Source organism: Talpa europaea (genome assembly GCF_964194135.1).
Source record: "Talpa europaea genome assembly, chromosome: 5".
Lineage (NCBI taxonomy): Eukaryota > Metazoa > Chordata > Mammalia > Eulipotyphla > Talpidae > Talpa > Talpa europaea.
Genome location: NC_140071.1, coordinates 90528055 through 90554356, shown reverse-complemented (window position 1 = coordinate 90554356; position 26302 = coordinate 90528055). Strand labels below are relative to the sequence as shown.

The following is a 26302-nucleotide window of genomic DNA, read 5'->3' as shown; positions in this document are numbered from 1 at the left end:
TGAACATTAGCATTGAATTACTAATCATTTAATACAAGGACCAGTGGATAAAATTCAGCCTTACCTTTATGGCCTCAAAAATATGTTGAAGAATATGAAACTTGAAAGAAATACAGAGTATAAAAGAAAAAGGCATGAGCTTTCTAATATCATAAACACAAATACAAAAAGGATTTCAATCCCTTGATTATTTCTGATTTCAAAAAAAGTTGTTTAACCTTTCAAAAAGGACACTTATAATATTTATTTCTGAGTAAAAATAATTAGAAATTAAGCAAGAATTATTTTCTTTTTTGTGTTTATTTTACTATAATCCAGAGTTACTGGATTATTTCAAAATAAAATTTGAAAAGTAACTTTTAGCTATGTTTTTCACCTTGCTTTCTGAAATGTCTACACCACAAAATGTGGAGTGGACCACAGAACTCTTAACAAAACAAAATGTAAAAAAACAAACCAAAAGTCCAAAGTGCTTACAGGGAACTTAACAGATAAGTGAATTACCCAGAAACAAAAGGTAGAGTCTTCTAAATTGAGAACTGAAAAGAACTTAAAAGCTTATCCAACTAAGCCTTTTCATTCTATAGATGAAGTAAATGAGTCCCAGAGAAATTATAACTGTTCCTTCAGCTAATTAGTGCCGGCAAAGAAATAAAACACCAAAATTTCATTTATGAACTGCCCCCCTTACCTACCACTGGAACAAACAGCCTTTTAGGTAGTATAACAATGAAGAATCCTCTTTGTTTTTATACCAACATTCTGCTGCTAATACATCATCCCTAGAATTTGAAATGGGTTCTTTTTAATGGATACGTAAGTTTTCAACCATTATCATCTCTTAATTTTTATTGTTTTTAAAATTAATTTTACCCCTAACACTCTCCCTTGTATCCCCTTCTCCCTGTTATGCTGTTGGTGGGAATGTGAACTGGTTGCAAATCAGTATGGATTTACTTTAAAAAACTAAAACTGGAAATACCAGATGACCTTGCAGTCCTACTCTTGGGCCTCTATCCCTCTCTCTGAACCTCCAACATTTCATGGTATTTATTGATGTCCACTAGTTTTTATAAGTGTTTTACTTTATCTAATCATCTGCCATATAACAGTCAGTGTTTTTATCCTTCTGATTTGCTTTACTGCACATGTTTCTCTCAAATTCCCTCCATTTTTAAAAAAATAGCTGTACTTTATCTGTCCGATAGCTGAATACTCGTCCATAATGTTAGCATACCACATTTTCTGATCCAGTCATCTCTTGATGGAGGCTATTTCCATGTAATAACTATTGTAAATAAATCTGCTATAAACATTGTGGAAAATAAAGGTTATGGATTCATCTTCTTTGGATAGATGCCCAAGAATGGGATTGCAAGGTCATCTGGTATTTCCATTTTTAGTTTTTTAAGGTAAATCCATATTGATTTGCAACCAGTTCACATTCCTACCAACAGCATAACAAGAGCCCTCTTTCTCCATATTCTCTCCAGTACTTCTCATTGGTCTTTTTAATAAGTGCACTCTCAGGGATATTAAATGGTATCTCATTCTGGTTTTAACCTGCATATCTCTTACTGGAAGTGGTGGTGAATATTTTTTAATATTAATTGGCCTTCAGTATAGCCTCTTTGGTGAATTAATTTGTTCAGATCTGCTACCCATTTATCAATAGGGTTGTTTTTATATATTGTTGAATTGTGTGAGATTTTATATATCTTGGATTTTAACCAATTACCAGTGGTATATTGTGAGACTATTTTCTCCCATTTAATAGATTTTTTTTAACATTTTTTCCATAAGGTGTACTTGTTCAACTCACCCTCCATCAAATCACAATAGGATATCTTTTTCATCTTCTTGTATTTTCTTTTGCTGTATACAAACTTTCTACCTTTAGGCAATCTCAATTGTTTTTGTTTTTATTTCTCTTGACATAAAGGTTGAGTCACCAAAAAAATCTTCATCATTGATGTCATGCAAATATATCCACCAAAGTTTTCTTCTATTTTATTGTTGCAGCTCATTTCTAAATCTTTTATCCATTTGGAGGTTTTTTGTGTATGGGGCTAGCATGTGATTCAACTTCATCCCTCTGTGTGACTTCACAATTTTGCCAGGAGTCTCTATTAAAGAGACTATTCCTTTCCCTATTTCTGTTCTTTTTTTTTATTCAGTTAAGCTATCTGTTTTTGTGCCGATATCATATTGTTTTTATTACTGTTGCTGTACATAAAGTTTGAAGTCAAGTGATATGATGGCTCCTTTTTTCTGAGAATTGATTTTGCAATTCATGGCCTTTTGTGATTCCATATAAATTCCAACATTTCTTGTTCAATTTTGTTTAAAATTATTGCTGGTATTTTGATAGGGAATCTCCCCCCGCATGAGCATGGATGTCCTTCCATTTCCTTTTATCATCTTGTAGTTCTCATTGTATAAGTCTTTTACCCTCATTAAGTAGATTAATTCCAAGTCATTTAATTTTTTTGAAGAAATTATAAATAGAGTTGATTGCTTGATTTATTGTGCTTCTTGTTAGTTGCTTATATATTTAAAAAGCTATGAATTTTTATATGTTGATCTTGTAACCTACCATTTTGCTGAATTTATATATAGATAGTTTCTAAGAGATGTAACTACAGAGCCTCCTGTACCTACAGTTATGTTTTTCTTAGAATCAGTGGCATGGAGCTGACATGGTCTATATCTATAACCAAGAAAATTAGTTTTTCTTAGAAGAAAAATACTCTTATTTAGATTAATTAGATGGATTTGACTTTATCAGAAGTGTGCTTTTTCTGGAAAATTCAATGAGCCTATTCATAGATATATCAGTCATTAGTATCTACAATTATTCTAGTGTTGAGGACTGTATACCTCCAGATAAATCTAATGAGAGGTAAATGAGAAAAGACTGAAACAATAGCCTGTAATGCAGAACATACATTTTCATTTCTAAATTATACACTTATCATTTCTTCAGATTTTCCCAGTTAAATATTACTGGGAACAACACCAGTATGTATTACTTAAATAACTGGAAATTTGAATTTGGTGTTCTTTTTTGCTTTAAAGTATCTGCAGGATTTGCAGTGGTCTTAGTTTACTAATGGGAAAAGAAAATTCTTTCAAGTATTTAAAAATATGTATTTCATGAATAATCACGTTTGTTTCTATAAAATAATTGACATAGAAATGACCTGGGTACTTGAAATATCTACCTGGTTTACTTTCAAAGATGCATAGATTCTATTCAGTACTTACGAATTCTATAAATATTACTAAGTTTACTTGGATTGTCATGTACTGTATACCATTAGATATTTTCTTCTCTTTTTTTAAAGCCAATGGAAAGTGTCTTGAATATCTACTATATGGATAGAATAAAAAGATAAATAGAAAATGACCAATAGTACATGCTCAGTGCTCTTTAATAACATGTAGCTATATACCAGTGTCCTTCCTTCCTGCTCTCCTCATTTTAATAAGTAATTCTATGGAGGGTAAGTGTATAGGGAAAAGGATCTCTGTAAAAAGAAAGGGGGTTGTAATTGTATGGGGAATATAAAAATAAAATTTAAATTAAAAAAAATCTGGCATACCACCTGAAAAAAAAGTTTTATCGACACACACACACACACACACACACACACACAGGAATGGGTTTGCAGAGCTTCCCTTTCTGATAGTACTCTACCCTACTCAAATCTTGTACTCTAGCTAAATCTCTGACATTTCACAGAACCTTTTCAGCCTTCATTCAGCATTTGTAGTGCTTTACTTTCTGCTGTATGACCATCTCCACAATCTCCTTATTCAAATCTCTATTCCATTTCCTTGAAGTTTTCTCCTTGTGTCAGGAAGATGCCCTCTTCTTTTTCAGTTCTGACTCATGTCTTTATAGTGTCGCTGTTTCATTAACAACATAACATAATAATCAGATTAAAACTTTGTTCTTCTAGCCTAATGTGATTCAGTCCATATTTACTATGCTAGCAGCTTAAATATGTGTTCTATGTTATTTTGTTTGCCCAAATTGCCTCCTGAGGACTTTGATAGGAAACAGTTGCCCAGGAAACAATTGAAGTATGAAGGAATAATTGAGTGAATGAATGCTTTAATTCAACAGAACCCTTAAATAAGAACCCTTAACTGCTGCATCTGGTTAAGAAAATATGCAAAAATATTGCATGTCTGTTTTGAGTATGTGTATGTATGTGTGTTTATATGTAAAAATACATAATTATTCCCAATAATGTTTACTTAGGAAATACCTTAATATATACACATATATACTTCTTCTCTAAATAAGTAATGTAAATAGCCAATCTTCTTAGTGCACATACGTAGGAAAATACAGTAAATGGCCTTTTTAGTATGAATCAACACCTTTGACTTTAGCAGGTACTTCTTGGGAACATTAAAAATATTTTCAGTTTTATAGTTGAAAGGATAAACATTCTATATAGAGCTTTATAAACACTATATAAAGGACTTTGACATCACAATGGGGATGAAATTTTACACTTAATCCCTACCAAAATTAAGAACCTTTCTATCTTTAGTTGGGGTAAGGAAAGAAGCAAGTCAGAGGTCAGTATGCTCCACAAATATTTTCTTGCTGCTATTTACAATTATTCTGCCTGTATTCCCTGGGAATTTGTTTTCCTGAGAACTCCTTGCCTCTGAAGTTAATCAGATATCTTAATAAATTTCATCAGTTGTGAGGACCCTATTTCCTAGGGCAGTTATTACTTAAATCTGAAACTTGGGAAAAATGGAAATCAAATATATCATCATTTAACCACTTTGCAAAGCTCTTTGTTTTTATTGGTTATCGCATCACCATAGTGATGGCTTAAAACCACTATGCTGCTTTAAATTCCTAACCACACTCCCTTATTTGTTTTATTTTAATTTTGGGCCTATTTCTATTTTGCATTTGGTGCTAGCTAAAAATTAGAAATAATGGCCTATTTTAGAGTAAAAGTATCATGAATGCCTAGATAAAATCATTAAGGTAGGCATTAACAAATTCATTGAATAGAGAGATTACATAAAATAAGACTCTTCATTGTTCAGTAATTCTGAAGGGGGATCCCATTAACAAACTAAGTAGACATTCTGAATTACTACTTTTTTTTTTTATATCTAAGTTTATAATCAAGTTTTGGTAAAAAAGAAAAAGGAATAGGGAATGTATACCACAGGAAGCTAGCAAACTTGCACTAATAATTGGTGTTCAAATTCACTCTGGAGGGCAAATGATAGCTGCTATTATTTTCTGAAATTAGTTTATTTCTAGGATATCAAGTTTTATATACACTTAATGTAAATACTAGTACATATTGTGTAACAGATTTATTATTTATTTCATGACATATCCGTACAATTCTTTTTAAAAACAGGTTTCTTTAAAAACCTGTCACAAATGGCAATTCATCTTTTTTACAGCTGAGTGCTATTCCATCATATATATATACCACATCTTATTAATCCAGTCCTTTCATGTTTGGCACTTAGGTCATTTCCATAACTTGGCTATTATAAATAGTGCTGCAATGAATGTAGGGGTGTATATATCCCTTTGGATTAGTTTTTTGCATTCTTTGGTTAAATGTCAAGGAATGAAATTCCTGGGTCATACATCTATTTTTAGTATTTTAAGAAACCTCCATACTGTTTTCCATAGTCTACATTATCATCAACAGTGCAAGTGGGTTCCTTTTTCTCCACATCCTTGCTTGTTTCTGGTCTTTTTGCTATGTGCCATTCTCACAGGAGTGAGGTGGTACCTCATTGTTTTCATTGCATTTCCCTGATGATAAGTGATAACGAGCATTTTCATGCACATGCAGGCATTTGTATGTCTTCTTTGGTGTATTAGGCCAATTGAAATAAGCCAGAGGAAGAAAGACAAATTCAGGATGATTTCAGTATTATGTGTAATATAGGAAGATGAAAGGAAATGACAAACCAAAACAAAATCTAGAAATATGGATGCAGAATTGAGGCTACTAGAGGGGAACGCTAGGGTAGGAACAAAGTGGGGAGCAGGTCCAATGGTATATGATAAAGGGGTATTATTGCTCTGGGGGGAGCGAGGTGGTATGATGCACATTTGAACAGGTGTGAATCTCTTTCTCTAAATCATACATAGTGCTGTAAACCAATTTTACCTCAAATAAAATTTTAAAAAGATGTGGATGAGAACATTTTATTTAATTAAATATTTTTAAAAACAAAATCCTTTCCCTAAATTTGTTTATATTCTAAGGTATGGGAGTTAGGGCTTCAACATCTAAATTTGAGGGTCTGGGTTAGGAGGAGACACAGTTCAGTTCATAACAAGATTGTGTCCGTATGTGTGTAAATGTCCATTTTACTAAGTAGATAAAGTAATTTTATTAATATGACAGTTCAGTTACATATTTGTTGGCTTAATTTGAAAGATATTTGTGATTCATCAACTTATTAAAAATCTCTGAGTAGGGACAAGAAAAAGTAATTTCTAGTTCTGCTGCTGACATTCACTATTTAACTAGAATTTACCAAGTTCTGAACTCAGGCATTTTGCTGGCCAGTGTTACTCAATGTCGAACAAGTCACTAATATTATTCCTCATCTTCAAAACAGTGATTAAAAATCTACCTACCTCATGAGATTGTTTTACAATGAGAAATAAATTTGAAAATGAAAATCTGCTAAGCACTTGAGAATGAAAATGTGCTAGAGAAATTATTAATGGAATTTTAAATAGATTTAATTTTCTTGTTATTTACTGTAGAATTTACTATGAATATTATACTCTATAAGTAAAAATGTTAGTCACTTATTAGTGGTAAATTCTTAATAAATTGAGCATTATCAAATTCAGGGAGTCAATTTTGATGCAGCAGAAAGACCTGGAGTCAGAAAACTTAAGGCTCAGCTCTTGCCTTTATTAACTGAGTCAGTACACTCAAATTATTTGACCTCTTGAAATTGAGTTACTCATTTGTAATTGAGATATAATTATTTTGCAAGGAGTAATTGATGAGGAACAAATGTCATAACAGTCATTTTGTAAACTGTGAATCACTAGAAAAACATAAGATTGTGGCATTATATTACTTAAAAGATAATTTTAGAGTGGCTGAGTGATTAGTGACCTTTGTTAATATTTAAACTGATCAGTCTTAATGCCTCAGCATGTTATATTTTTTATGTTTATTTTACATTAAAATTGTACTTTTCCACTACTAGATGTGTTACACAAAAGATGGAGCGTAGTGTCTTCACCAGAAAGGGAGATCACCTTGGTGAACCTGAAAAAAGATGCAAAATATGGCTTAGGTAAGTCATTGTCAGATTCACAAAGGTCTATGAAAGGGAGAAGAAAAACTTACAGTATATTATTGGCATTAAGACACCAGCCCACTTCTGATCAAGATACTGAATGCCCAACCACAACCCATTCATCCTACCTACCTAGTCAAGAATTGCCAAAGATGAAATGTGTAGAATTGCCAAAGATGAAATGGAAGCATGTACTTCCACCAAATCTAAATCTCATCTCATATGTTACCTGTAAATCATATTTTGTATGTGAGTCTACACTCTCATGTGTCAAGCAGGCTAATCATTTGTCGTTGAAAACACAAGTTATCATGAAGATCTTTTTAAAATACACTGTTTCACAGGATTTCAAATTATTGGTGGTGAGAAGATGGGAAGACTGGATCTAGGCATATTTATTAGTTCAATTATTCCTGGAGGACCAGCTGACTTGGATGGATGTTTAAAACCAGGTACAGTACAGTACTTTATATTTTGGTAATTCCTGAATTACCAAGCTAATAGGTATGAATTTAACTAATAGGTATGAATTTGCACACATAACCAAAGTGGAACTTAGGGAAGCAAAAGTACTGGAATGGATAAGTGACATTTCTAAGATTTAGCCTCTAAATTTCTCTTAGTAGTTGAAAATACTGGATTGCCAATTTTTACAGGAGACCGCTTGATATCAGTGAATAGCGTGAGTCTGGAAGGGGTCAGCCACCATGCTGCAATTGAGATCCTGCAAAATGCACCCGAAGATGTGACTCTTGTTATATCTCAGCCAAAAGAAAATATATCCAAAGGTAATGTGAATGTCCCATACCTATGTGCTCTGTTTCTCTTTCACAAGGAGTCCAATACCTTAGGCAATTAATTGAAATGTAATTAATTTAAATTATGGCAATTTGATATGTGTAGTTCTGCTTGTTTTAATTTTATTCATCAGTATTTTTCTTTTTTTATTATTTTTTTTATTTAAATAATAAATTTTATTTTTATATTCCCCCATACAATTGCAAACGCCCCATTCTGACCCCAATCCCTCCCCTCCCGCCCCCCACCCCCAAAAAGTGTCTCTGGTTCATAGTTTTTTGTTGATTTTGATTTTCACTTTCTTATATTCATTTTCCTGGTCCCTTATTTAAGTTTTCTAGATTCCTGCTATGAGTGAGACCATCCGGTATTTTTCTTTTTCTTTTTGGCTTATTTCGCTGAGAATGATCCCTTCCAACGCCATCCATGTTGCTGCAAATTGCATGTGCTTATCTTTTTTGAATGCTGAGTAATATTCCATGGTGTATATGTACCACATCTTCTTTTTTTTTTTTTTTATAAATTTTATTGTTATATTCCCCATACAATTGCAGCCCCCCCATTCTGACCCCAATCCCTCCCCTCCCGCCCCCGGCCCCCGAAAAGTGTCTCTGGTTCATAGTTTTTTGTTGATTTTGATTTTCACTTTCTTATAGTTATTCATTTTCCTGGTCCCTTATTTAAGTTTTCTAGATTCCTGCTATGAGTGAGACCATCCGGTATTTTTCTTTTTTTTTTGGCTTATTTCGCTGAGCATGATCCCTTCCAGCGCCATCCATGTTGCTGCAAATTGCATGTGTTTATCTTTTTTTTGAATGCTGAGTAATATTCCATGGTATATATGTACCACATCTTCTTGATCCAGTCATCTATTTTTGGGCATTTGGGTTGTTTCCAAAGCTTAGCTATTGTAAACAGTGCTGCTATAAACATAGGGGTGCAGGTGTTGTTTGGAATTGATGTTTCTGTGTCCTTTGGGTAAATACCTAGGAGTGGAATTGCTGGATCATATGGAAGCTCTATGTTTAGTAGGTCCAGAAATCTCCACACAGCTTTCCACAGTGGTTGGACCAGTTTGCACTCCCACCAAAAGTGCAGAAGAGTTCCTTTTTCTCCACACCCTCGCCAACATTTGTTGCTGCTAGTTTTTTTAATATGTGCCATTCTCACTGGTGTAAGATGGTATCTCATGGTAGTTTTGATTTGCATTTCCCTGATTACAAGTGATGTTGAACATTTTTTCATATGTCTGTTGGCCATTTGCATTTCCTCTTCAGAGAAGTTTCTTTTTAGCTCTTCTGCCCATTTTTTGACAGGAATATTTTCTTTGTTGTTGCTGAGTCTCATCAGCTCTTTGCAGATTTTTGTGATCAGTCCTTTATCATTAGTGTTGGGTGCAAAAATGTTCTCCCAGTTGGTGGGGTTTCTCTTTGTTTTTGTTATTGTCTCTTTTGCTGTGCAGAAGCTCTTTAATTTGATGTAGTCCCAGCTGTTTATCTTTGCCTTCACTATCACTGCTTTGGGTGATGTGTCTGTAAAGATGTCTTTGATGTGCAAATCCCGTAGTGTTTCGCCTATATTTCCTTCTATGTATTTTATGGTTTCAGGTCTTATGTCTAGTTCTTTAATCCATTTTGAGTTGATTTTTGTGTATGGTGTGAGGTAGTGGTCAAGCTTCATTCTTTTGCATGTAGCGACCCAGTTTTCCCAGCACCATTTATTGAACAAACTTTCTTTGCTCCAATGCATAGTCTTTGCTCCTTTGTCAAAGATTAGTTGACCATAAATCTGTGGGTTTATTTCTGGATTTTCTATTCGATTCCATTGGTCTGTATGTCTGTTCTTGTTCCAATACCATGCAGTTTTGATGATTATGGCTTTGTAGTATAGTTTGAAGTCTGGGAGTGTGATGCCTCCATTTCCTTCTTTTTTTTTCAGGAGAGCTTTGGCTATTCGGGGTTTTTTGTGATTCCATATGAATTTCATCAATAATTGTTCTATTTCTTTGAAGAATGACATTGAAATTTTGATTGGAATAGCATTGAATCTGTAGATTGCTTTTGGTAGGATGGCCATTTTAATAATGTTTATTCTTCCAATCCATGAGCAGGGGATGTCTTTCCATTTCTTTGTGTCTTCTTCTATTTCTTTTAACAGTGTTTTATAGTTTTCTTTGTATAGGTCCTTTACCTCTTTTGTTAGATTTATTCCCAAATATTTGATTTTTTTTGTTTCGATAATAAAAGGGATGGTTTTTTTGATTTCTTCTTCTTCAGATTTATTGTTTGTGTATAGGAAGGCTACTGACTTTTGCGTGTTGATTTTGTATCCTGCCACTTTACTGAACTGATTAATGAGTTGAATTAGTTTTTCTGTGGAGATTTTGGGGTTCTCTACGTATATTATCATATCATCTGCAAATAGTGATAGTTTGACTTCTTCTTTTCCTATTTGGATTCCTTGGATGTCTTTCTCTTATCTTATTGCTCTGGCTAGGACTTCCAGTATTATATTGAAAAGCAGTGGTGAGAGTGGACATCCTTGTCTTGTTCCAGATCTTAATGGAATTGCTTTCAGCTTTTCACCATTGAGAATGATACTGGCTGTTGGCTTGTCATAGATGGCCTTTATGATGTTGAGGTATGTTCCTTGTATCCCAAGAATTTCAAGGGCTTTTATCATGAATGGGTGTTGAACTTTGTTGAAAGCTTTCTCAGCATCTATTGATATTATCATATGGTTTTTATATTTCTTTTTGTTGATGTGTTGGATAAGGTTGATTGATTTTCGGATGTTAAACCATCCTTGTGTCCCTGGAATGAATCCAACTTGGTCGTGGTGAATTATCTTATGGATACATTGTTGGATTCTGATAGCTAAAATTTTATTGAGGATTTTTGCATCAGTGTTCATTAGGGAGATTGGCCTGTAGTTTTCCTTTTTTGTGTTGTCCTTATTCGGTTTTGGTATCAGTGTAATATTGGCTTCATAGAACGTGTTTGGTATTGTCCCTTCCTTCTCAATTTTTTGGAAGAGTTTGTGAAGGATAGGCACTAATTCATCTCTGAATGTTTGGTAGAATTCATTTGTAAATCCATCAGGTCCTGGGCTTTTGTTTTTGGGGAGGTTTTTGATTACCATTTCAATTTCGCTAATTGTAATTGGTCTGTTTAGGTGTTCTATTTCTTCTTTATCTAGCTTTGGGTGATTGTAGAGTTGTAGGAATTTGTCCATCTCCTCTAGATTGTTGAACTTGTTTCCATACAACTCTTCATAGTAGTTACTGATTATTCTTTTGATTTCTGCTGTGTCCGTTGTGATTTCTCCTCTTTCATTGATGATCCTGTTTATTTGTGCTTTCTCCCTTTTTTCCTTTGTGAGCCTGGCTAGGGGTTTGTCTATTTTATTTATTTTTTCAAAGAACCAGCTCTTGGTTTCATTGATCTTTTGGATTGTTTTTTTAGTTTCAATTTCATTTATTTCTGCTTTGGTTTTATTATTTCTTTTCTTCTACTGGTTTTGGGGTTTTTTTGTTGTTCTTTTTCTAGATCTTTGAGCTTCGAGATTAGGTTGTCTTTGAGTTCTTTCTTGTTTCTTGATGTGAGCTTCTATTACTATATATTTTCCTCTTATTACTGCTTTTGCTGCATCCCATACATTTAGGATATTGGTGTCCTCCTTGTCATTCAATTCAAAGAATTTTTTAATTTCTTCTTTGATCTCCTCGTTAGTCCAGTGGTCTTCCAGTAGTGTGGTTTTTAATCTCCATGAGGTAGGATAGTTCCTTGCCTTCTTTTTATGGTTTATTTCTAGTTTGATGCCTTCGTGGTCAGAAAAGATGGTTGGTATGATTTCAATCTTGGTGTATCTGTTGATGTTTGTCTTGTGCCCCAGTATGTGATCGATCCTGGAGAATGATCCGTGTGCGCTTGAGAAAAATGTGTACTCCGTTTTTTTTGGGTTTAGTGTTCTATAGATGTCTGTTAAGCCCAAATGCTCTAGGTCCTTATTTAGAGCTTTAGTTTCTTTACTTATTTTTTGTCTTGTTGATCTATCCATTGTTGATAGTGGTGTGTTGAAGTCTCCCACTACGTATGTGTTTTCTCTGATGTCTGTTTTCAGAGAGGACAACAGTTGTCTGATATATTTTGGTGCTCCTTCGTTTGGTGAGTATATGTTAATGAGTGTTATTTCTTCTTGAAGTATTGTCCCCTTGATCATAATGTAGTGACCATTGGGGTCTCTTTTTATCTTTTTGAGTTTGAAATCTGTTTTATCTGATATAAGTATAGCTGTTCCTGCTTTCTTTTTTGGTCCATTTGCTTGTAGGATTGTTTTCCATCCTTTAACTTTGAGCCTATTTTTATCTTTTGTAGCTAAATGTGTTTCCTGGAGACAGCAAAAGGTTGGGTTTTGTTTCTTAATCCAGGCTGCATTTAGAGTTAATATTGATATGTTAGCATCTGTATTTGCCTTTGTGTTTGTCTTTCCTTTGATTTTATTTATTTATTCTTTTAATAACTTTTTTTTTTTTTTGGCCTTCTTTCGTCGTTATTTGTCCCTCTGAGCTTCTGGCTTTAGGATTCCTTGTAGTATTTTTTGGAGTGGGGGTTTAGTCATAATGAAATTCCGGAGTTTCTCTTTGTCTGGGAAGGTCCTTATTCTTTCTTCATAGAGGAAGGAGAGCTTTGCGGGATAGAGTAGTCTTGGTTGGCATCTGTTTTCTTGGAGTCTGTTGACTATGTCCCTCCACTCTCTCCTTGCCCGTAGTGTTTCTTCGAGAAGTCTGATGTCAGCCTGATTGGTTTTCCTTTGAATGTTATCTGTTTCTTCCCTCTTGCCAGCTTCATTATTTTTTCCTTGTCCTGGATTCTTGGGAGCTTTACTATTATGTGTCTTGCTGTATTTTTCCTTTCGTCGTGGAAGTTTGGTGTTCTTCTTGCTTCTTGTATATCAATTTTCAGCTCCTTCTTCGCATTTGGGAAGTTCTCTTCAATTATCTCTTTGAATATTTTCTCTGTTCCTGCATCTCTCTCCTCTCCTTCTGGAATTCCTATAACTCTTATATTTCCTTTCCTCATAGAGTCAGATAGTTCCCAAAGTCTTTCTTCATTCTTTTTCCTTCGTACTTCTCTTTCCTTTTCTGTTTTAGTTCTTTTTATTTCTGTGTCTTCAAGAGTACTTATTCGTTCTTCCATTTCATCTATTCTGCTTTCATTGCTTTTCCCAGAGTTCTTTAGTTCCTCCATTAATTCTTTGATCTCCTGCATTTCTTTTACTTCCCTCTTTAGGGACTCAATTTCATTCTTCTGACCATTGTTTTCCCTCTTTAGGGACTCAATTTCCTTCTTCTGATCATTGTTTTCCTTTATGACTTCTATCACTTTTTTAATCATGGCAATTTTAAATTCTCTTTCTGGAAGGCTCAGAAGTTCTTCCAAGTTGCTGTCGTTGCAATCTGGGGAGTGGTTTTCTTTTTGTGGTGTGCTTCTTTCCTGAGGAGTTGTTAGGTTGCGTGTGGTTCTTCTCCTCCCTACTGTCTGTTTTCTAATTTGTCGTATGCATTGGGACACTGTGTTGCTCGGACTGGCTGGCATCTTGGGTGAACTTCTCCGCTCCCCTCTGGCTCCTCCAGGAGTCATCTCTGGCATCTGGGGGAGCTTTCTGCTGGTTTTAGGCAGTCTTTACTGAAGAAATGTTCCTGTTCTAAAATGGCGAAGCGGGATGCAGTCCCTGCGCCTCCGGTCTCAGGCACACTCTTCTGCGCACCCGGTCTGCCCCGGACGTGGGTGCCTGCTCCCTCTGTGGTCTCAGACTGCTGGTCGGAAGGGGCCTGGCGTAGGCTAACTTCCCAGCTGGCCACTGGGTCCTCCAGAAGCCTTCTGCCCTTTTCAAGAAGTCTTTTCTTAAGAAGTTTCCCTGTTCTATGTTGTGTTCGTGACTTTTTTTCTGGTCGCTAGGTGGCGCCAGAGATCTCTCCTATTGTCCTTGGGGGGCTGTTTTTCCACACACCCCCCCCCCGATGGGACAGGGAGCAGAGCGAGAATGGTAGGGTAAACCTCAATGGCTTTGGGGTGCTGTGTCTGCCTTGTGCCCCACCGTCGTGGAGAACCCACGCCCCGAATTTCGTGCCCCGGGTCTCAGTTCCAAAGCCCTCAGTTCCAGGACGCGGGCTGTAGCCCAGTTCAGTGGCGCGGGAATGGTGCCCTTGCACCCACTCCCGTGCCTGGGCGCCTGGTTCCTGCTCACTCAGTGAGGGACTTTCACCTCAGTGAGGAGGGCCTCCACGCGTCTCCCTGCAAGCCTAGGTCGCAGGCGCGGGGACCTGGGCAGCTGCGATCCCAATCCGCGTTTGCTTTTCAAGCGTGCCAAGCGCACCGCTTTTCCGCGCAAGCTTACCGGCAGCCCGGGCTGTGTGCGGGTCTCCCGGGGTCTTTGTTCTTCTCTAATGGCGCCTGGAGCCGGCGAATCCTGCAGGGTTCTCCACAGCTCCTGTTCACAGGGTGTGGTGGCTGCAATAGTTCCTTTCCACTCCCAGTCCCGCTTGCTGCGTAGTTTGTTCTTGTTGGCCGTTTTGGTTTGTTGTTTTCCTCCTCTCTGCTGGTCGGCGAGTGCCGACTCTGTGGGTGGGGGAGAGGAGCAGGGTTCTGCGCTTCCCTCCCTTCTAGTCCTCTTTTATGGCAACTTTCTTCTTCAGGTAGTTTGCTGGAGTCGTCCGTTTATCTTCCGTGTCCCAGTTCTCACTGGGACCTGCCGCTTTTCCTCCCTATTAACTTTTTTTAATGGGAGATCTTACTCGCAGCGTCTCCTCGCCGCCATGTTGCTCCGCCCCTCCTTGTTTATTTCCATCAGTATTTTTCATTCATTATTCCCAAGATCTTCTGTCTCATTTCACTTGGTAATATAGGTACAAAAATGGATTTGGTGTCCAAAAATGAATTTCGTGTGCAAAATGAATGTCACGTAAGTGAATTCTGAGTACTTAGTGTGCCACTACTTCTTAGGCCAAATTATAGATAGAAATCTTCATCATTCCCTAGTTAATATAAGTCGGTTACCTGTCTTGAACCAGCTAATGAAAAGAAAAGACAGTTACAAACAATGTCATATCATTTTGTCACATGAACCTGTTTTAGCATGTTGTTAGGTGAAAAGGTACTTAATGGAGATTAGATGACTTGAGTTGGAGTCTGAATCCTTTATTAGCTATATGATTTCATCCTCTTGAGCCACAGTTGTTTTCCTTTGAAGAGGAGATGATCCTCTCAGCACTGTCTTGTCTGCCTTGCATAGAGTTGCTCTAGGATTAGGTGGTGGATTGTGTTTGTGAAAGCAACACTTGCGGCACATGCGGTGGAAAGGGATGCAGAGAGTAGGGATCCTTAACCCTGTAAATCTTGAGCAAATCACCTAAACTTTTCTGAGCCTACTGTGTTCATATATCAAGTGATGAATATAAAAGGGTCTACCTTATAGATTGTGAATATTAAATGAGGTAATATATGCAAAGAATCATCACTGGTATGTCATAAGCACTTAACTATGAATTTAAGCTGTCATTAACTGTATTTTTCAGAAATGTTGAAATGCCAAATATATGTGTTACTTTAATCACAGTGATACTGGAAAATATGAAAAAGAAAATCTGTGAAAAATTAATAAAACATTTGTGAAAAGCAAATTTATTTTTTTTTTTAAAGATTTATTTATTGATTGATGCAAGCACTGGGTACAGTCAGAAGCGTGGGAGGGTGAGAGAATTCACCAGAGCCAGAGCGGGGAGCAGAGCAGGCAGAAGGACCGAAGTACACTGCTGAGGGGAGCAGCGGGCGGCAGGAGAGGTCTGCGTGCCATGTGGGACCCTCCTCCGGTGGCCAGGGAGCAGCCAGGGATCGAACCGGCGCCGCAAAGGCTGCGGGCAGCTTCGCAACCCAGCGCTCAACTGCTGCGCCACTGGGGAGGCCCTGAAAAGCAAATTTAAATAGTAAATTTCATGCATATCTTTAGAGACATGGTTAAATAGAAACAACATGAGCACTTCATACAATATGACAAATTTCTTAAATTTTATATAGGCAAATCATTTTGACTGAGTTTCTTCTTTTACTAAATATTTGTATATACACCTTTTTAAAATAGCATAGTTATGTTATGGTATATCCAAAATATATCTAACTACCTTCTGTCATTTCAATCCAGATTAGCTATTATTCTGTTACAAATGCTGCTCCAAAAAAATTACTACTTTACACACCACTGAATACCTTGGAGTAGAGTATGTATGTACATTTAAATTTTGATAGTGTTAACAGTTTGCCCAAGTTACCAGTTTTGTAGTCAGCCAAGTAAATATGACAGTGTTCTTTCCCTTACATCATCATTGGTGTGAGAAATAATCAGTTATTCTCATTTTTATCAGCCACTCATAGAAAACTATAATAAATTGCATATCCCTGAGCAACAGTGAGAGTATATTTTCATTTACTAATTATTTGTATTTTACTCTGAACTCCCATTCTACATATCATGTCCTTGTTCCTTAAAAGTTTTGAATCTCTTTCTTACTTCTAGAAACCCTCTGTATATTAGGGCGATTAACTCTGGTTATTTTTTATTACTGTTACAATTATTTTCTCTATAGTTGTTCATCTCTCTTTTAGCTTTTTCTTGGTTTTGCTTGCTACATAAAACTTTTAAATTCTTACAAATTCACATCTGTAATTCTTTTACACACATCCATGATTTGTTTCTTATATATTAAACGTTCCTTAAGGCATTTCGTAAGAAATATATATAAGGAATTTGATTTTGTCTTCCTTGATAATTACTTAGGGTCTAAAACATGCAAGACATTATAAAACAGCCAAGAAATAATCATTATATAAAGAGACCTAGATTTTTTCTAGCTAGGGAAGCAAAGTCTTCACCAAGGAGACTCACTTAAAATGGGCCTTAGAGAATGGAAATGGGGAGTTAAGGCAAAGGAAGTACACATTTCAATAAATGTTGCCACAAGAATGACAAAGGAGGAAGTAAAGAAAAGAGAAGGCACCTATACATTGCTGGGTCTCTGTTGTGGTTCCAGGCCTCGGGTCAGGTGTTGTGGATATGTTAACCTGTGTAAAATACTCCCAGCAATCATTGGGGAACATTATATATGTATGTGAGCACAGGGCATGTATGTCACTGACCTGTTACTCTTATTGATGAACTTTGACTTTTAGGGCCTTCTACTCCAGTGCACATTGCCAATGGCATGAAAAACTACTTGAAGAAAGCTTCCTATATGCAAGACAGTGCTATAGATTCTTCTGAAGATCACCATTGGCCACGTGGCACCCCAAGGCACATCTCAGAGAGCTCCTTTGGATTACCTGGTGGCCTGCGGGAAGGAAGCTTGAGTTCTCAAGATTCTAGGACTGAGAGTGCCAGCTTGTCCCAGAGCCAGGTCAATGGTTTCTTTGCCAGCCATCTTGGGGAACGAAGCTGGCAGGAATCACAGCATGGCAGTCCTACATCATCTGTAATATCCAAGTCCACTGAAAGGAAAAGGACTTCTATTGACAGTAATCTAAGCAAAGTTAAAAAGTCTGGCATTTCTGATGCAATGGATTACTCTGACCGTGGAGATTCAGACATGGATGAAGCCACTTATTCCAACAGTCAGGATCATCAAACACCAAAAAAGGCACAGTTTGATTTGAATCTTTGTTTTTATCATTTAACAGAGCAGCCAACAATAAATTTATCACAGAACATAATAATTTACTATAAATAACTTATGTTCTACTTGGAGAGGAATAGTTTACATATTATGCTACTAACTGCTACTGCATTTGATGCTAACTTTCAAAGAAATTAGCAGCTTTGAATACTAACTCTAACATGGCTATTCTAGGAAATTGCTAACTGATAACACAAAGAAATGAATAAACGGATTGGTTGTTTTCTTCAAATTGTTTTTGCCTAGTTAGTATTTATATTAATAATAGAACTTTTATATCTAAAAAAATTGTTCCTTAATAGCTCATATAATGGGCAGTTAGTTGATAGCCTAAATTCTCTAAAAGTTCTGAAGATATGATAATAAGAATAGAAAATTGCTGACTTCCTAGAAATGATATACATCTAACCACCATTAACCAGCAGATTCAGAAAGAACTTCAAGCCCTTTTTCACTGAAAAACCAAAATTCTTCATAAGAGAGTTAGGCCCTTATAAATGGGACCTGACTCTTGTGGCTATGTTTATATTGGATTTGTAAATGTAAGCAAAGTTAAAGATGAAGGCTCTTAATCTGAGAGGCCCAAGTTAAAAGCTACTGTTTGGTGTATTTTGATTTTTTAAAGAAAATGGAAATACTTTCTAAATTTGATAGTGTAAATAGCATTGCACAGGGATTATGTAAAGGCAGGTTTTGACTGCATTCTGGGCATGCATCTGCCCTATCTAGTTATTTGACCTGAAGCAAGCCCTTTAAATAAACTCTAAATAAACCTCAATTTCCTCAACCATAAAATATAAAGACATTGGATTGGATGATTCTAAGATCTTTTCCAATCCTTATGTTCTTTAATTACATTTTATCCCTTAATAATTTGTTTTTTTATCGATTTTTCCCCCCAAAAAAATCTTATCTTCCAGTAATAACTCATTTTGACTCTAATAAAAATCCTTTTCTTTTGTTTTTCTCTGTTAAGGAATCTAACTCCTCAATGAATACATCCAACAAAATGAATTTTAAAACTTTTACTTCATCACCTCCAAAACCTGGAGATATCTTTGAGGTTGAACTGGCTAAAAATGATAACAGCTTGGGAATAAGTGTCACGGTACTGTTTGACAAGGTTTTCACATGTTTTCTCTTTTCCATTTCCAATAGCTATTGTATGCTAATTTATTAATTCAATTATTTTGCTTCAAAAGGAAGGCTTTTCAGGTATTTCCAAATCTAAAAATGGAATCATATCTTAAAACTTTAAAAACTTGGATGTTACTAGTCACTTTTTCCTAATAAAAAATTTAATAAATGCTACCTTTCCCCCATAGATTTCATATTTAATCTGAGCATAAAACTTGTAAAATATAAAATTAATAAGTGTACTTTATACTGCTGCTACATCAGCTTGACATAACACAGTTTAACCTACGTCATAGCGTCTAATGTATATTTATATGCCCCCTTTTCTCTGAAATATATTTTATAATGTGATTAGCTTCTTAAATTAGAGGTTCTCAAGGAATATATGTACTTTTAAAATAGCTAAATAATGAGCATAGACTATTTGATGACATGTTAAAATTCTACATAGAATTCTGGTTTGGAATTCTAAATTACAATATTTATGACATATAAAGAATGGTTTCATTGTAAAAAAACATTTAGAGACATGGTAGAAATGGAACTATTAACATAAAGAGATCAAAAGGAAACCCTAATTCTCTAGTACTTTTAAAAATGCCATTTTTTCTCTTGCCCTTAAGTTCTTTAGAAAGTTACTATTTTCCTATTGTGAAAGGAAATAAAAACAATTCACAAGTTGACAGTGAATCTACTCATTACATCTCATCTACCCGGTAACAAAATTTCTCAACTGTTGCCTTCTAAGATGAAAAAAAATTTTTTTTTGCCCTTAACTCATGAAATTTGACTTCAGATTAGCAAATATAATCTGAAGCACATTATCTTATATGCTTTTTTGTGATAATCATATTTCTATACTAATTTTGCATAAATGGACTTTGCTTTCTGCTTGCTCATAATGCATGATATAAACTTACAAAGGAAGAGTAATTCCTGTTATAGTCAAGATCTGGTATGTTATTTTCTGAGTAAACTTTTTCTAAATGGTAACTGATTTGACATTTGGAACATTTAGCTATAAATATTCTTGAATGTTTAATATTACATGCTAATATAACACTGTTGCTTTGGCTGATATTTTCTTTCTAGGGTTCAGATCTGAAAGGCACAGTGCAAACTTACTCATATTACAAATGTTATTTGTCTTTTTTCACTTAGGGAGGTGTGAATACCAGTGTTAGACATGGTGGCATTTATGTGAAAGCTGTTATTCCCAAGGGAGCAGCAGAATCTGATGGTAGAATTCACAAAGGTATAGTATTTGTGTGTGTATAGTAATTATGATTATCACTTCAACAAATAGATAACAAATTAAAAAGCTAATATAGATCTTCAAGTATTCATAATACAAGATAAAAACATACGCAATTTTTTTGAGTTTAGTTTAACACCATGGGGTTTCAAGTGAGTACTTGGTCACCTCAGAAATCGTATGTCAAAGCACTTCCATCACTAAATGTCCAGTCATTATTCATCACCAAACAATAGGCCCTTTCCACCTGTTTGTTACTTCTCTTTTACACTCTGACACCGTTCTATTGTCAGAGTAATAGCTTGTTTTTATTTTGTTTGCTTGCATTTTTTAATTATTTTTCTTTATATTTTACAAATGAGTAAAGTCATACAGATTTCATCTTTCTCCTGCTTACTTCATTTAACAAAATCCCCTCCACATCCATCCATGTTGTCACAATTGGCAAGGCTTCATCTTTCTTTTTTTTTTTTCTCTTCAATTTTTTTTTAAAGATTTATTTATTTGTACAAGAACTGGGGTACAGGTCAGAGGTGCAGGAGGGTGAGAGGACAGAGACAGAGTGGGGAACAGAACAGGCAGACTGACTGAAGTACACTGCTAAGGGGAACAGTGGGCAAGTCAGGAGAGGTCTGCTGCACCATGTGGGTTTCTCCTTGGCTGGCCGGGAATCAAACCCATGCTGCAGAGGCTGCAGGCAGTTTCACAGCATGACACTCAACCTGCTGCACCACCGGGGAGGCTTGACTTCACCTTTCTTTATGGCTAAGTAGTATTTTATTGAGTATATATACCACATATTCTTTATCTAGTCAATCATCCATGTCAGACAGTTACATTGTTTACATATCTTGGTTATCGTGAATAGTGCTGCAGTGAACATAAGGGTGTATTTATCTTTTTAAATTAGTGTTTTTGTATTCTTTGGGTAATTATCCAGAAGTGGAATTAATGTATCACATGGTAGTTAGTTCTATTTAAATTTTTTGAACACCTCCATAATGTTTGCTGTAGTGGCTGCACAAATTTACATTCTCACAAACAGTGCTCAAGGGTTCCTTTTTCTCCGCATCTTCCACAACACTTAATTATTTCTTGGCTTTTTGATAATAGCCATTCTAACTGGAATGAGGTAAAACTTCATTGTGGTTGGAATTTGCATTTCCCTGATAATAATTAATGATGAGCATTTTTTCATGTGCCTACTGGCCATCTGCATATCTTCTTTGGAGAAGTGCCTATTTGGCTTTTCTGTATATTTTTTGATTGGGTTTTTGGTTAAGTTGTATGAAATCTTTATGGATCTTTTACATCATCCCTTGTCAAATGTATAGTGTGCAAATACTTTCTCCTATTCAGTAGGGTGTCTCTTTATTTTGATTAGTCACTTTTCACTATACAGAAGCTTTTTTGTTTTAGGTAGTCCTAGGTATTTATATTACCTTTTGTTTTCCTTGCTGCTGGAGACAAATTTGCATACAGATGTTCATAGTAATCTCTTATCCTCTGAATTTCTGCAGTGTATGATGTAATATCTCTTTTGTTTTTTTTTTTCTATTTATATGCATTTCCCCCTTTTTTTTCTTAGTGAGCCTTGCTGGCAGGTTTTTTTTGTTTGTTTGTTTGTTTTCAAATTACCAGCTTTTGGTTTTATCAATCTTTTGGGCTTTTTTTTTTCTATTTCATTTATTTGTGCTCTAATTTTTATTATTTCTTTCTATTGGCTCTTAGGATTTTTTTGTTCTTCTTGTTCTAATTGCCCAAGATGAAAGACAAGGTTGTTTATTTGGGCTTATTTTTTTTTTCTTTTTCTCCAGCTTTATTAGGATATAACTGACACACACCATTATATAAGTTTAAGTCATATAAACATGATTATTTGCTATATGTACATATTGTAAAATATTTAATACCCTAAAAGCAGTTAACACATTCATTTCATTCACACCTTTGTGTATGTGAGAGAGAGATGGGACTTTTCATGATTTTCTCTTCCCAGCAACTTCCATGTATACAATACTTTGTTGCTAACTGTAGTCATATGCTATACCTTAGACTTGAAGAACTTGTTCTTATAAATGGAAACTTGTGCCCTTTGACCACAGTCAGCATTTTACCCACCCTTCTGCTCCTTGCTACCACTAATTTACTCTGAGTTTCTATGAGTTTGGTTTTTGTGGATTCCACATGTAATATTTTATCTTTCTGTGATTTACTTTAATTAGCATAATGCCTTCAAGACCCATCTATATTGTCAAAAATGGCAGAATTTCATTCTTTTTTATGGTTGAATAATATTACATTCCATCCATATAGTACTGCATTTTCTTTATCATTCATTCATCATTGTATTGAACATTGAAGTTGTTTCCACCTCTCTACTATACTAAATAATGCTGCATATACAGGCGGTACAGATATCATGCAACAGTTATATTTTTACTTTTTTTGAGGAATCATTATCCTGTTTTTATAGTGTTTGTACCAATTTACATTCCCATCAACAGTACAGAAGGGTTATCCTTTCTGTGCATACTTGTCACCACTTGCCATCTTTTTTTTTTTTTTTTTTAAAGATTTATTTACTTATTTATTTATTTATTTATTTATTTATTTATACAAGCACTGGGCTATAGTCAGAAGCACGGGAGGGTGAGAGAATTCACCAGAGCCAGAGTGGAGAGCAGAACAGGCAGACTGACAAAGTGCGCTACTGAGGGGAGCAGCGGGCCCGGCAGGAGAGGTCTGCCCGGCCATGTGGGACCCTCGCCTGGTGGCCGGGGATCGAACCGGTGTTACAGAGGCTGCAGGCAGCTTCACAGCCCAGTGTGTAACCGCTGCGCCACTGGGGAGGCCCAGCACTTGTCATCTCTTGCTTTTCAAAACAGCAGCTCTAATATGTGTAAGGTGCTGTATCTTACATTGTGGTTTTGATTTACCTTTCCCTGATGATTAAGGGTATTGAGCATCTTTTCACATGTATGTTGGCTTCTTTGGGAAAATGTGTATTCAGACCCTCTGCCCATTTTTTAATTGTAATATTTGTTTGTTATTGAGTTATATGAGTTCCTTATTTTTTTTAATATTAACCCATAACCAGCTATCTTCCATTCTGCAGATTGCCTCTTCACTTTGTTTTTTTTTTTAAATAATAAATTTTATTTTTATGTTCCCCATACAATTGCAACCCCCCCATTCTGACCCCAATCCCTCCCCTCCCGCCCCCCACCCCCCAAAAAGTGTCTCTGGTTAATAGTTTTTTGTTGATTTTGATTTTCACTTTCTTATAGTTATTCATTTTCCTGGTCCCTTATTTAAGTTTTCTAGATTCCTGCTATGAGTGAGACCATCCAGTATTTTTCTTTTTCTTTTTGGCTTATTTCGCTGAGCATGATCCCTTCCAGCGCCATCCATGTTGCTGCAAATTGCATGTGTTTATCTTTTTTGAATGCTGAGTAATATTCCATGGTATATATGTACCACATCTTCTTGATCCAGTCAGCTTTCTTATTTCTTGACATGGGCCTGTGTTGCTATATACTTCCCTCTTAGTACTCTTTTGCTGTGTCCCATACATTCCAGAAGTTTCTGTCCTCATTGTTACTTGTCTCAAGATAGTTTACAATTTCTTCTTAGATTTTCTCTGCTTTTTATAGTTTATCTCTACCCTGATACTGAGAAGATAATTTGGTATGATTTCAGTCTTTGTGAATTTGTTAATATTTGTCTTTTGGTCAGTTTTGGAGAATGTGCCATGTGCATGTAAGAAAAATGTGTGTTCTGTTTTTGGAGAGTGTAGGTTCCTATAGATGTCTGTTAGGTCTATATAGTCTAATTTTTTGTTTAAAGATTTTATGACCCTATTCATTTTTTGGCTCATTGATTTGTCTATTGGTGAGAGTATCTGATATATTTTGGTGCTCCTTTATTGGGTGAGTACATATTCATAAGTGTTATATCCTCCATTTGGTTTATTCTATTTCTGCAGCTTTCTGTAGTATTTTTCACCTCTTATTTAAATCTTTTTTCACCCTGTAGCTCTTTATTTCCTTCTTTAGAGTTTCATTTTCAATCTCTGTTTCTTGATTATGTTTCTCAGGACTTCATTTCTTTTGTATTTTCCTTATATACATGATCCACTTTTCTGAGCCTTCTCTGATTCCTTTGAATTTCTTTATGATTGCATGCTTAAATTCTGTGTCTGATAAAGGAACGGATCTTCTGTCTCTTTATGATTGGTTCTGAAGATTTGTTCTCTCTTTGGTATGGCAAACCCCTTAAACAACTATGGCTGTTTATTATATTATTCCGCCTCCCCATTGCTTTCAGAACCCCACTGCTATGGGTTTGGCATTTGCTAGTTGGGTCTCCACCCCTACCGCATTAGGCCTGAGTGCTCACTGAAGGTTTACTGGAGATTGCTGCCACTGTCAGGCAGGGACCTGAGCTGTCAAATTGGGACCCATGCAGGTTCTCAAGGCACTTGTGGATGTGCCTGGGGTGAGGAGCTCTTCACTGAGAGCAGCTGGAGTTTGCTGGTGTTAGGTGGTGGTGGGACTCTGCAAGGCCCAGACTTTATGTGGGGATCAGAATAGGAGTTGTGTTGAATCTGTTTATTGCTTTAGGTAAAATGCCCATTTTGACAATATTGAGTCTTCTAATCCATGAACTTGGAATATGTTTCTTTTCTTTGTGTTCTCTCAGTCTTTTTTTTCAACAGTGTTTTATAATTTTAAGTGGACAAGTCCTTCATTTCCTTGTTAAATTTATTCCTAGGTATGTTATTAGATGAAATCATAAATGCTATTATTTTATTTTCCCTTTTACCTATTTTACTGTGTACAGTAGCACAACCTGCTGATTCTAGCTTGCAACTTTACATTCTTCATTTACTATTTCTGTAGCTTTTTGGTGGTCTTTAAGGTATTTCATGAATAATATGTCATCTATATGCAGTTTTGCTTCTTCCTTTTCAATCTGGATACTTTTTATTTCTTTTCCTTGCATAATTGGTCTGGTCAGTACTTCTAATACTATGTTAAATAATACTGGTGAGAGTTGGCTTCCTTGTTCCTGATCTTAGAGGAAAAGCCTTTAGTTTTTCCCCATTGAATGTGATACTAGCTATGAGTTTGTCGTATGTGGCCTTTATTACCTTTAAAAGTGTGTTCCTAGTGGTTTTATTTTTTTTTAAGATTTATTTATTCATACGAGAACTGGGGTACAGGCCAGAGGTGTGGGGGGTGAGAGTATTACCAGAGACAGAGTGGGGAACAGAACAGGCAGACTGATGAAAAACACTGCTGAGGGGAGCAGTGGGCGAGTAAGCAGAGGTCTGTTGCGCCATGTGGGTAGCTCCCTGGCTCAGGGCATTGAATTTGTGTTACAGTGGCTGTGGATAGCTTCATAGATTGCATCTTAATCCCTTGCGCCACCAGGGAGGCCCTATTTTAGTCATAAATGGAAGGCGAATTTCATCAAATGCCTTTTCTGCATCTATTTATATGACCATATGATATTTACCTTTTATTTTTGTTGATTTAGTGAAACATGTTGATGAATTTGTTTATGTTGAACTATCCTTGCATCCTGAATAAACCCCAATTGTTCATGTTGTATGATCTTTTAAATGTATTCTTAAATTCTATTTGCTAATATTTTGTTGAGGTCCTTGCATTTTTACTTATCAGAGATTATGAACTTTATATTTTCTTTTTGTGCTGTGTGCTATTCTTGTTTGGTTTTGGTATCAGTGTTATACTTGCCTCATGAAAAGAGAAATCTCTCCTCAATTTTTGGGAAGAGTACAAAAGGATTCTTTGGACATTAGGTCAAATATACCAGTGAAGCCATCTGGTCCTGGACTTATGGTTCTTGGGAGGTTTTGATAGCTGTTTTCATTTCTTCACTTGTGATAGGTCTGTTCAGATTTTCTGTTTCTTCATTAATCGTAGGATGTTGTACAATTCAAGCAATGTATCTAGGTTTCCTCTAGGTTGCCCCATTTGTTGACATAGAGATATTCATTCATACTAGTCCCTTATGAT

The 26302-nt window shown here is 35.7% G+C and overlaps 1 protein-coding gene across 1 annotated transcript in view; it reads left to right on the top strand.

Moving 5' to 3' along the window:
• Positions 1-26302, top strand: part of PTPN13 (protein tyrosine phosphatase non-receptor type 13) — a gene marked incomplete at both ends in the record, with an annotated part of 165822 nt that overhangs the window by 88009 nt on the left and 51511 nt on the right. The window contains 6 exon segments of the mRNA XM_084234234.1: positions 7249-7338; positions 7686-7793; positions 7998-8129; positions 17364-17827; positions 18840-18986; positions 20162-20255. Of these exon segments, the coding sequence (XP_084090360.1) occupies positions 7249-7338; positions 7686-7793; positions 7998-8129; positions 17364-17827; positions 18840-18986; positions 20162-20255 (1035 nt within the window).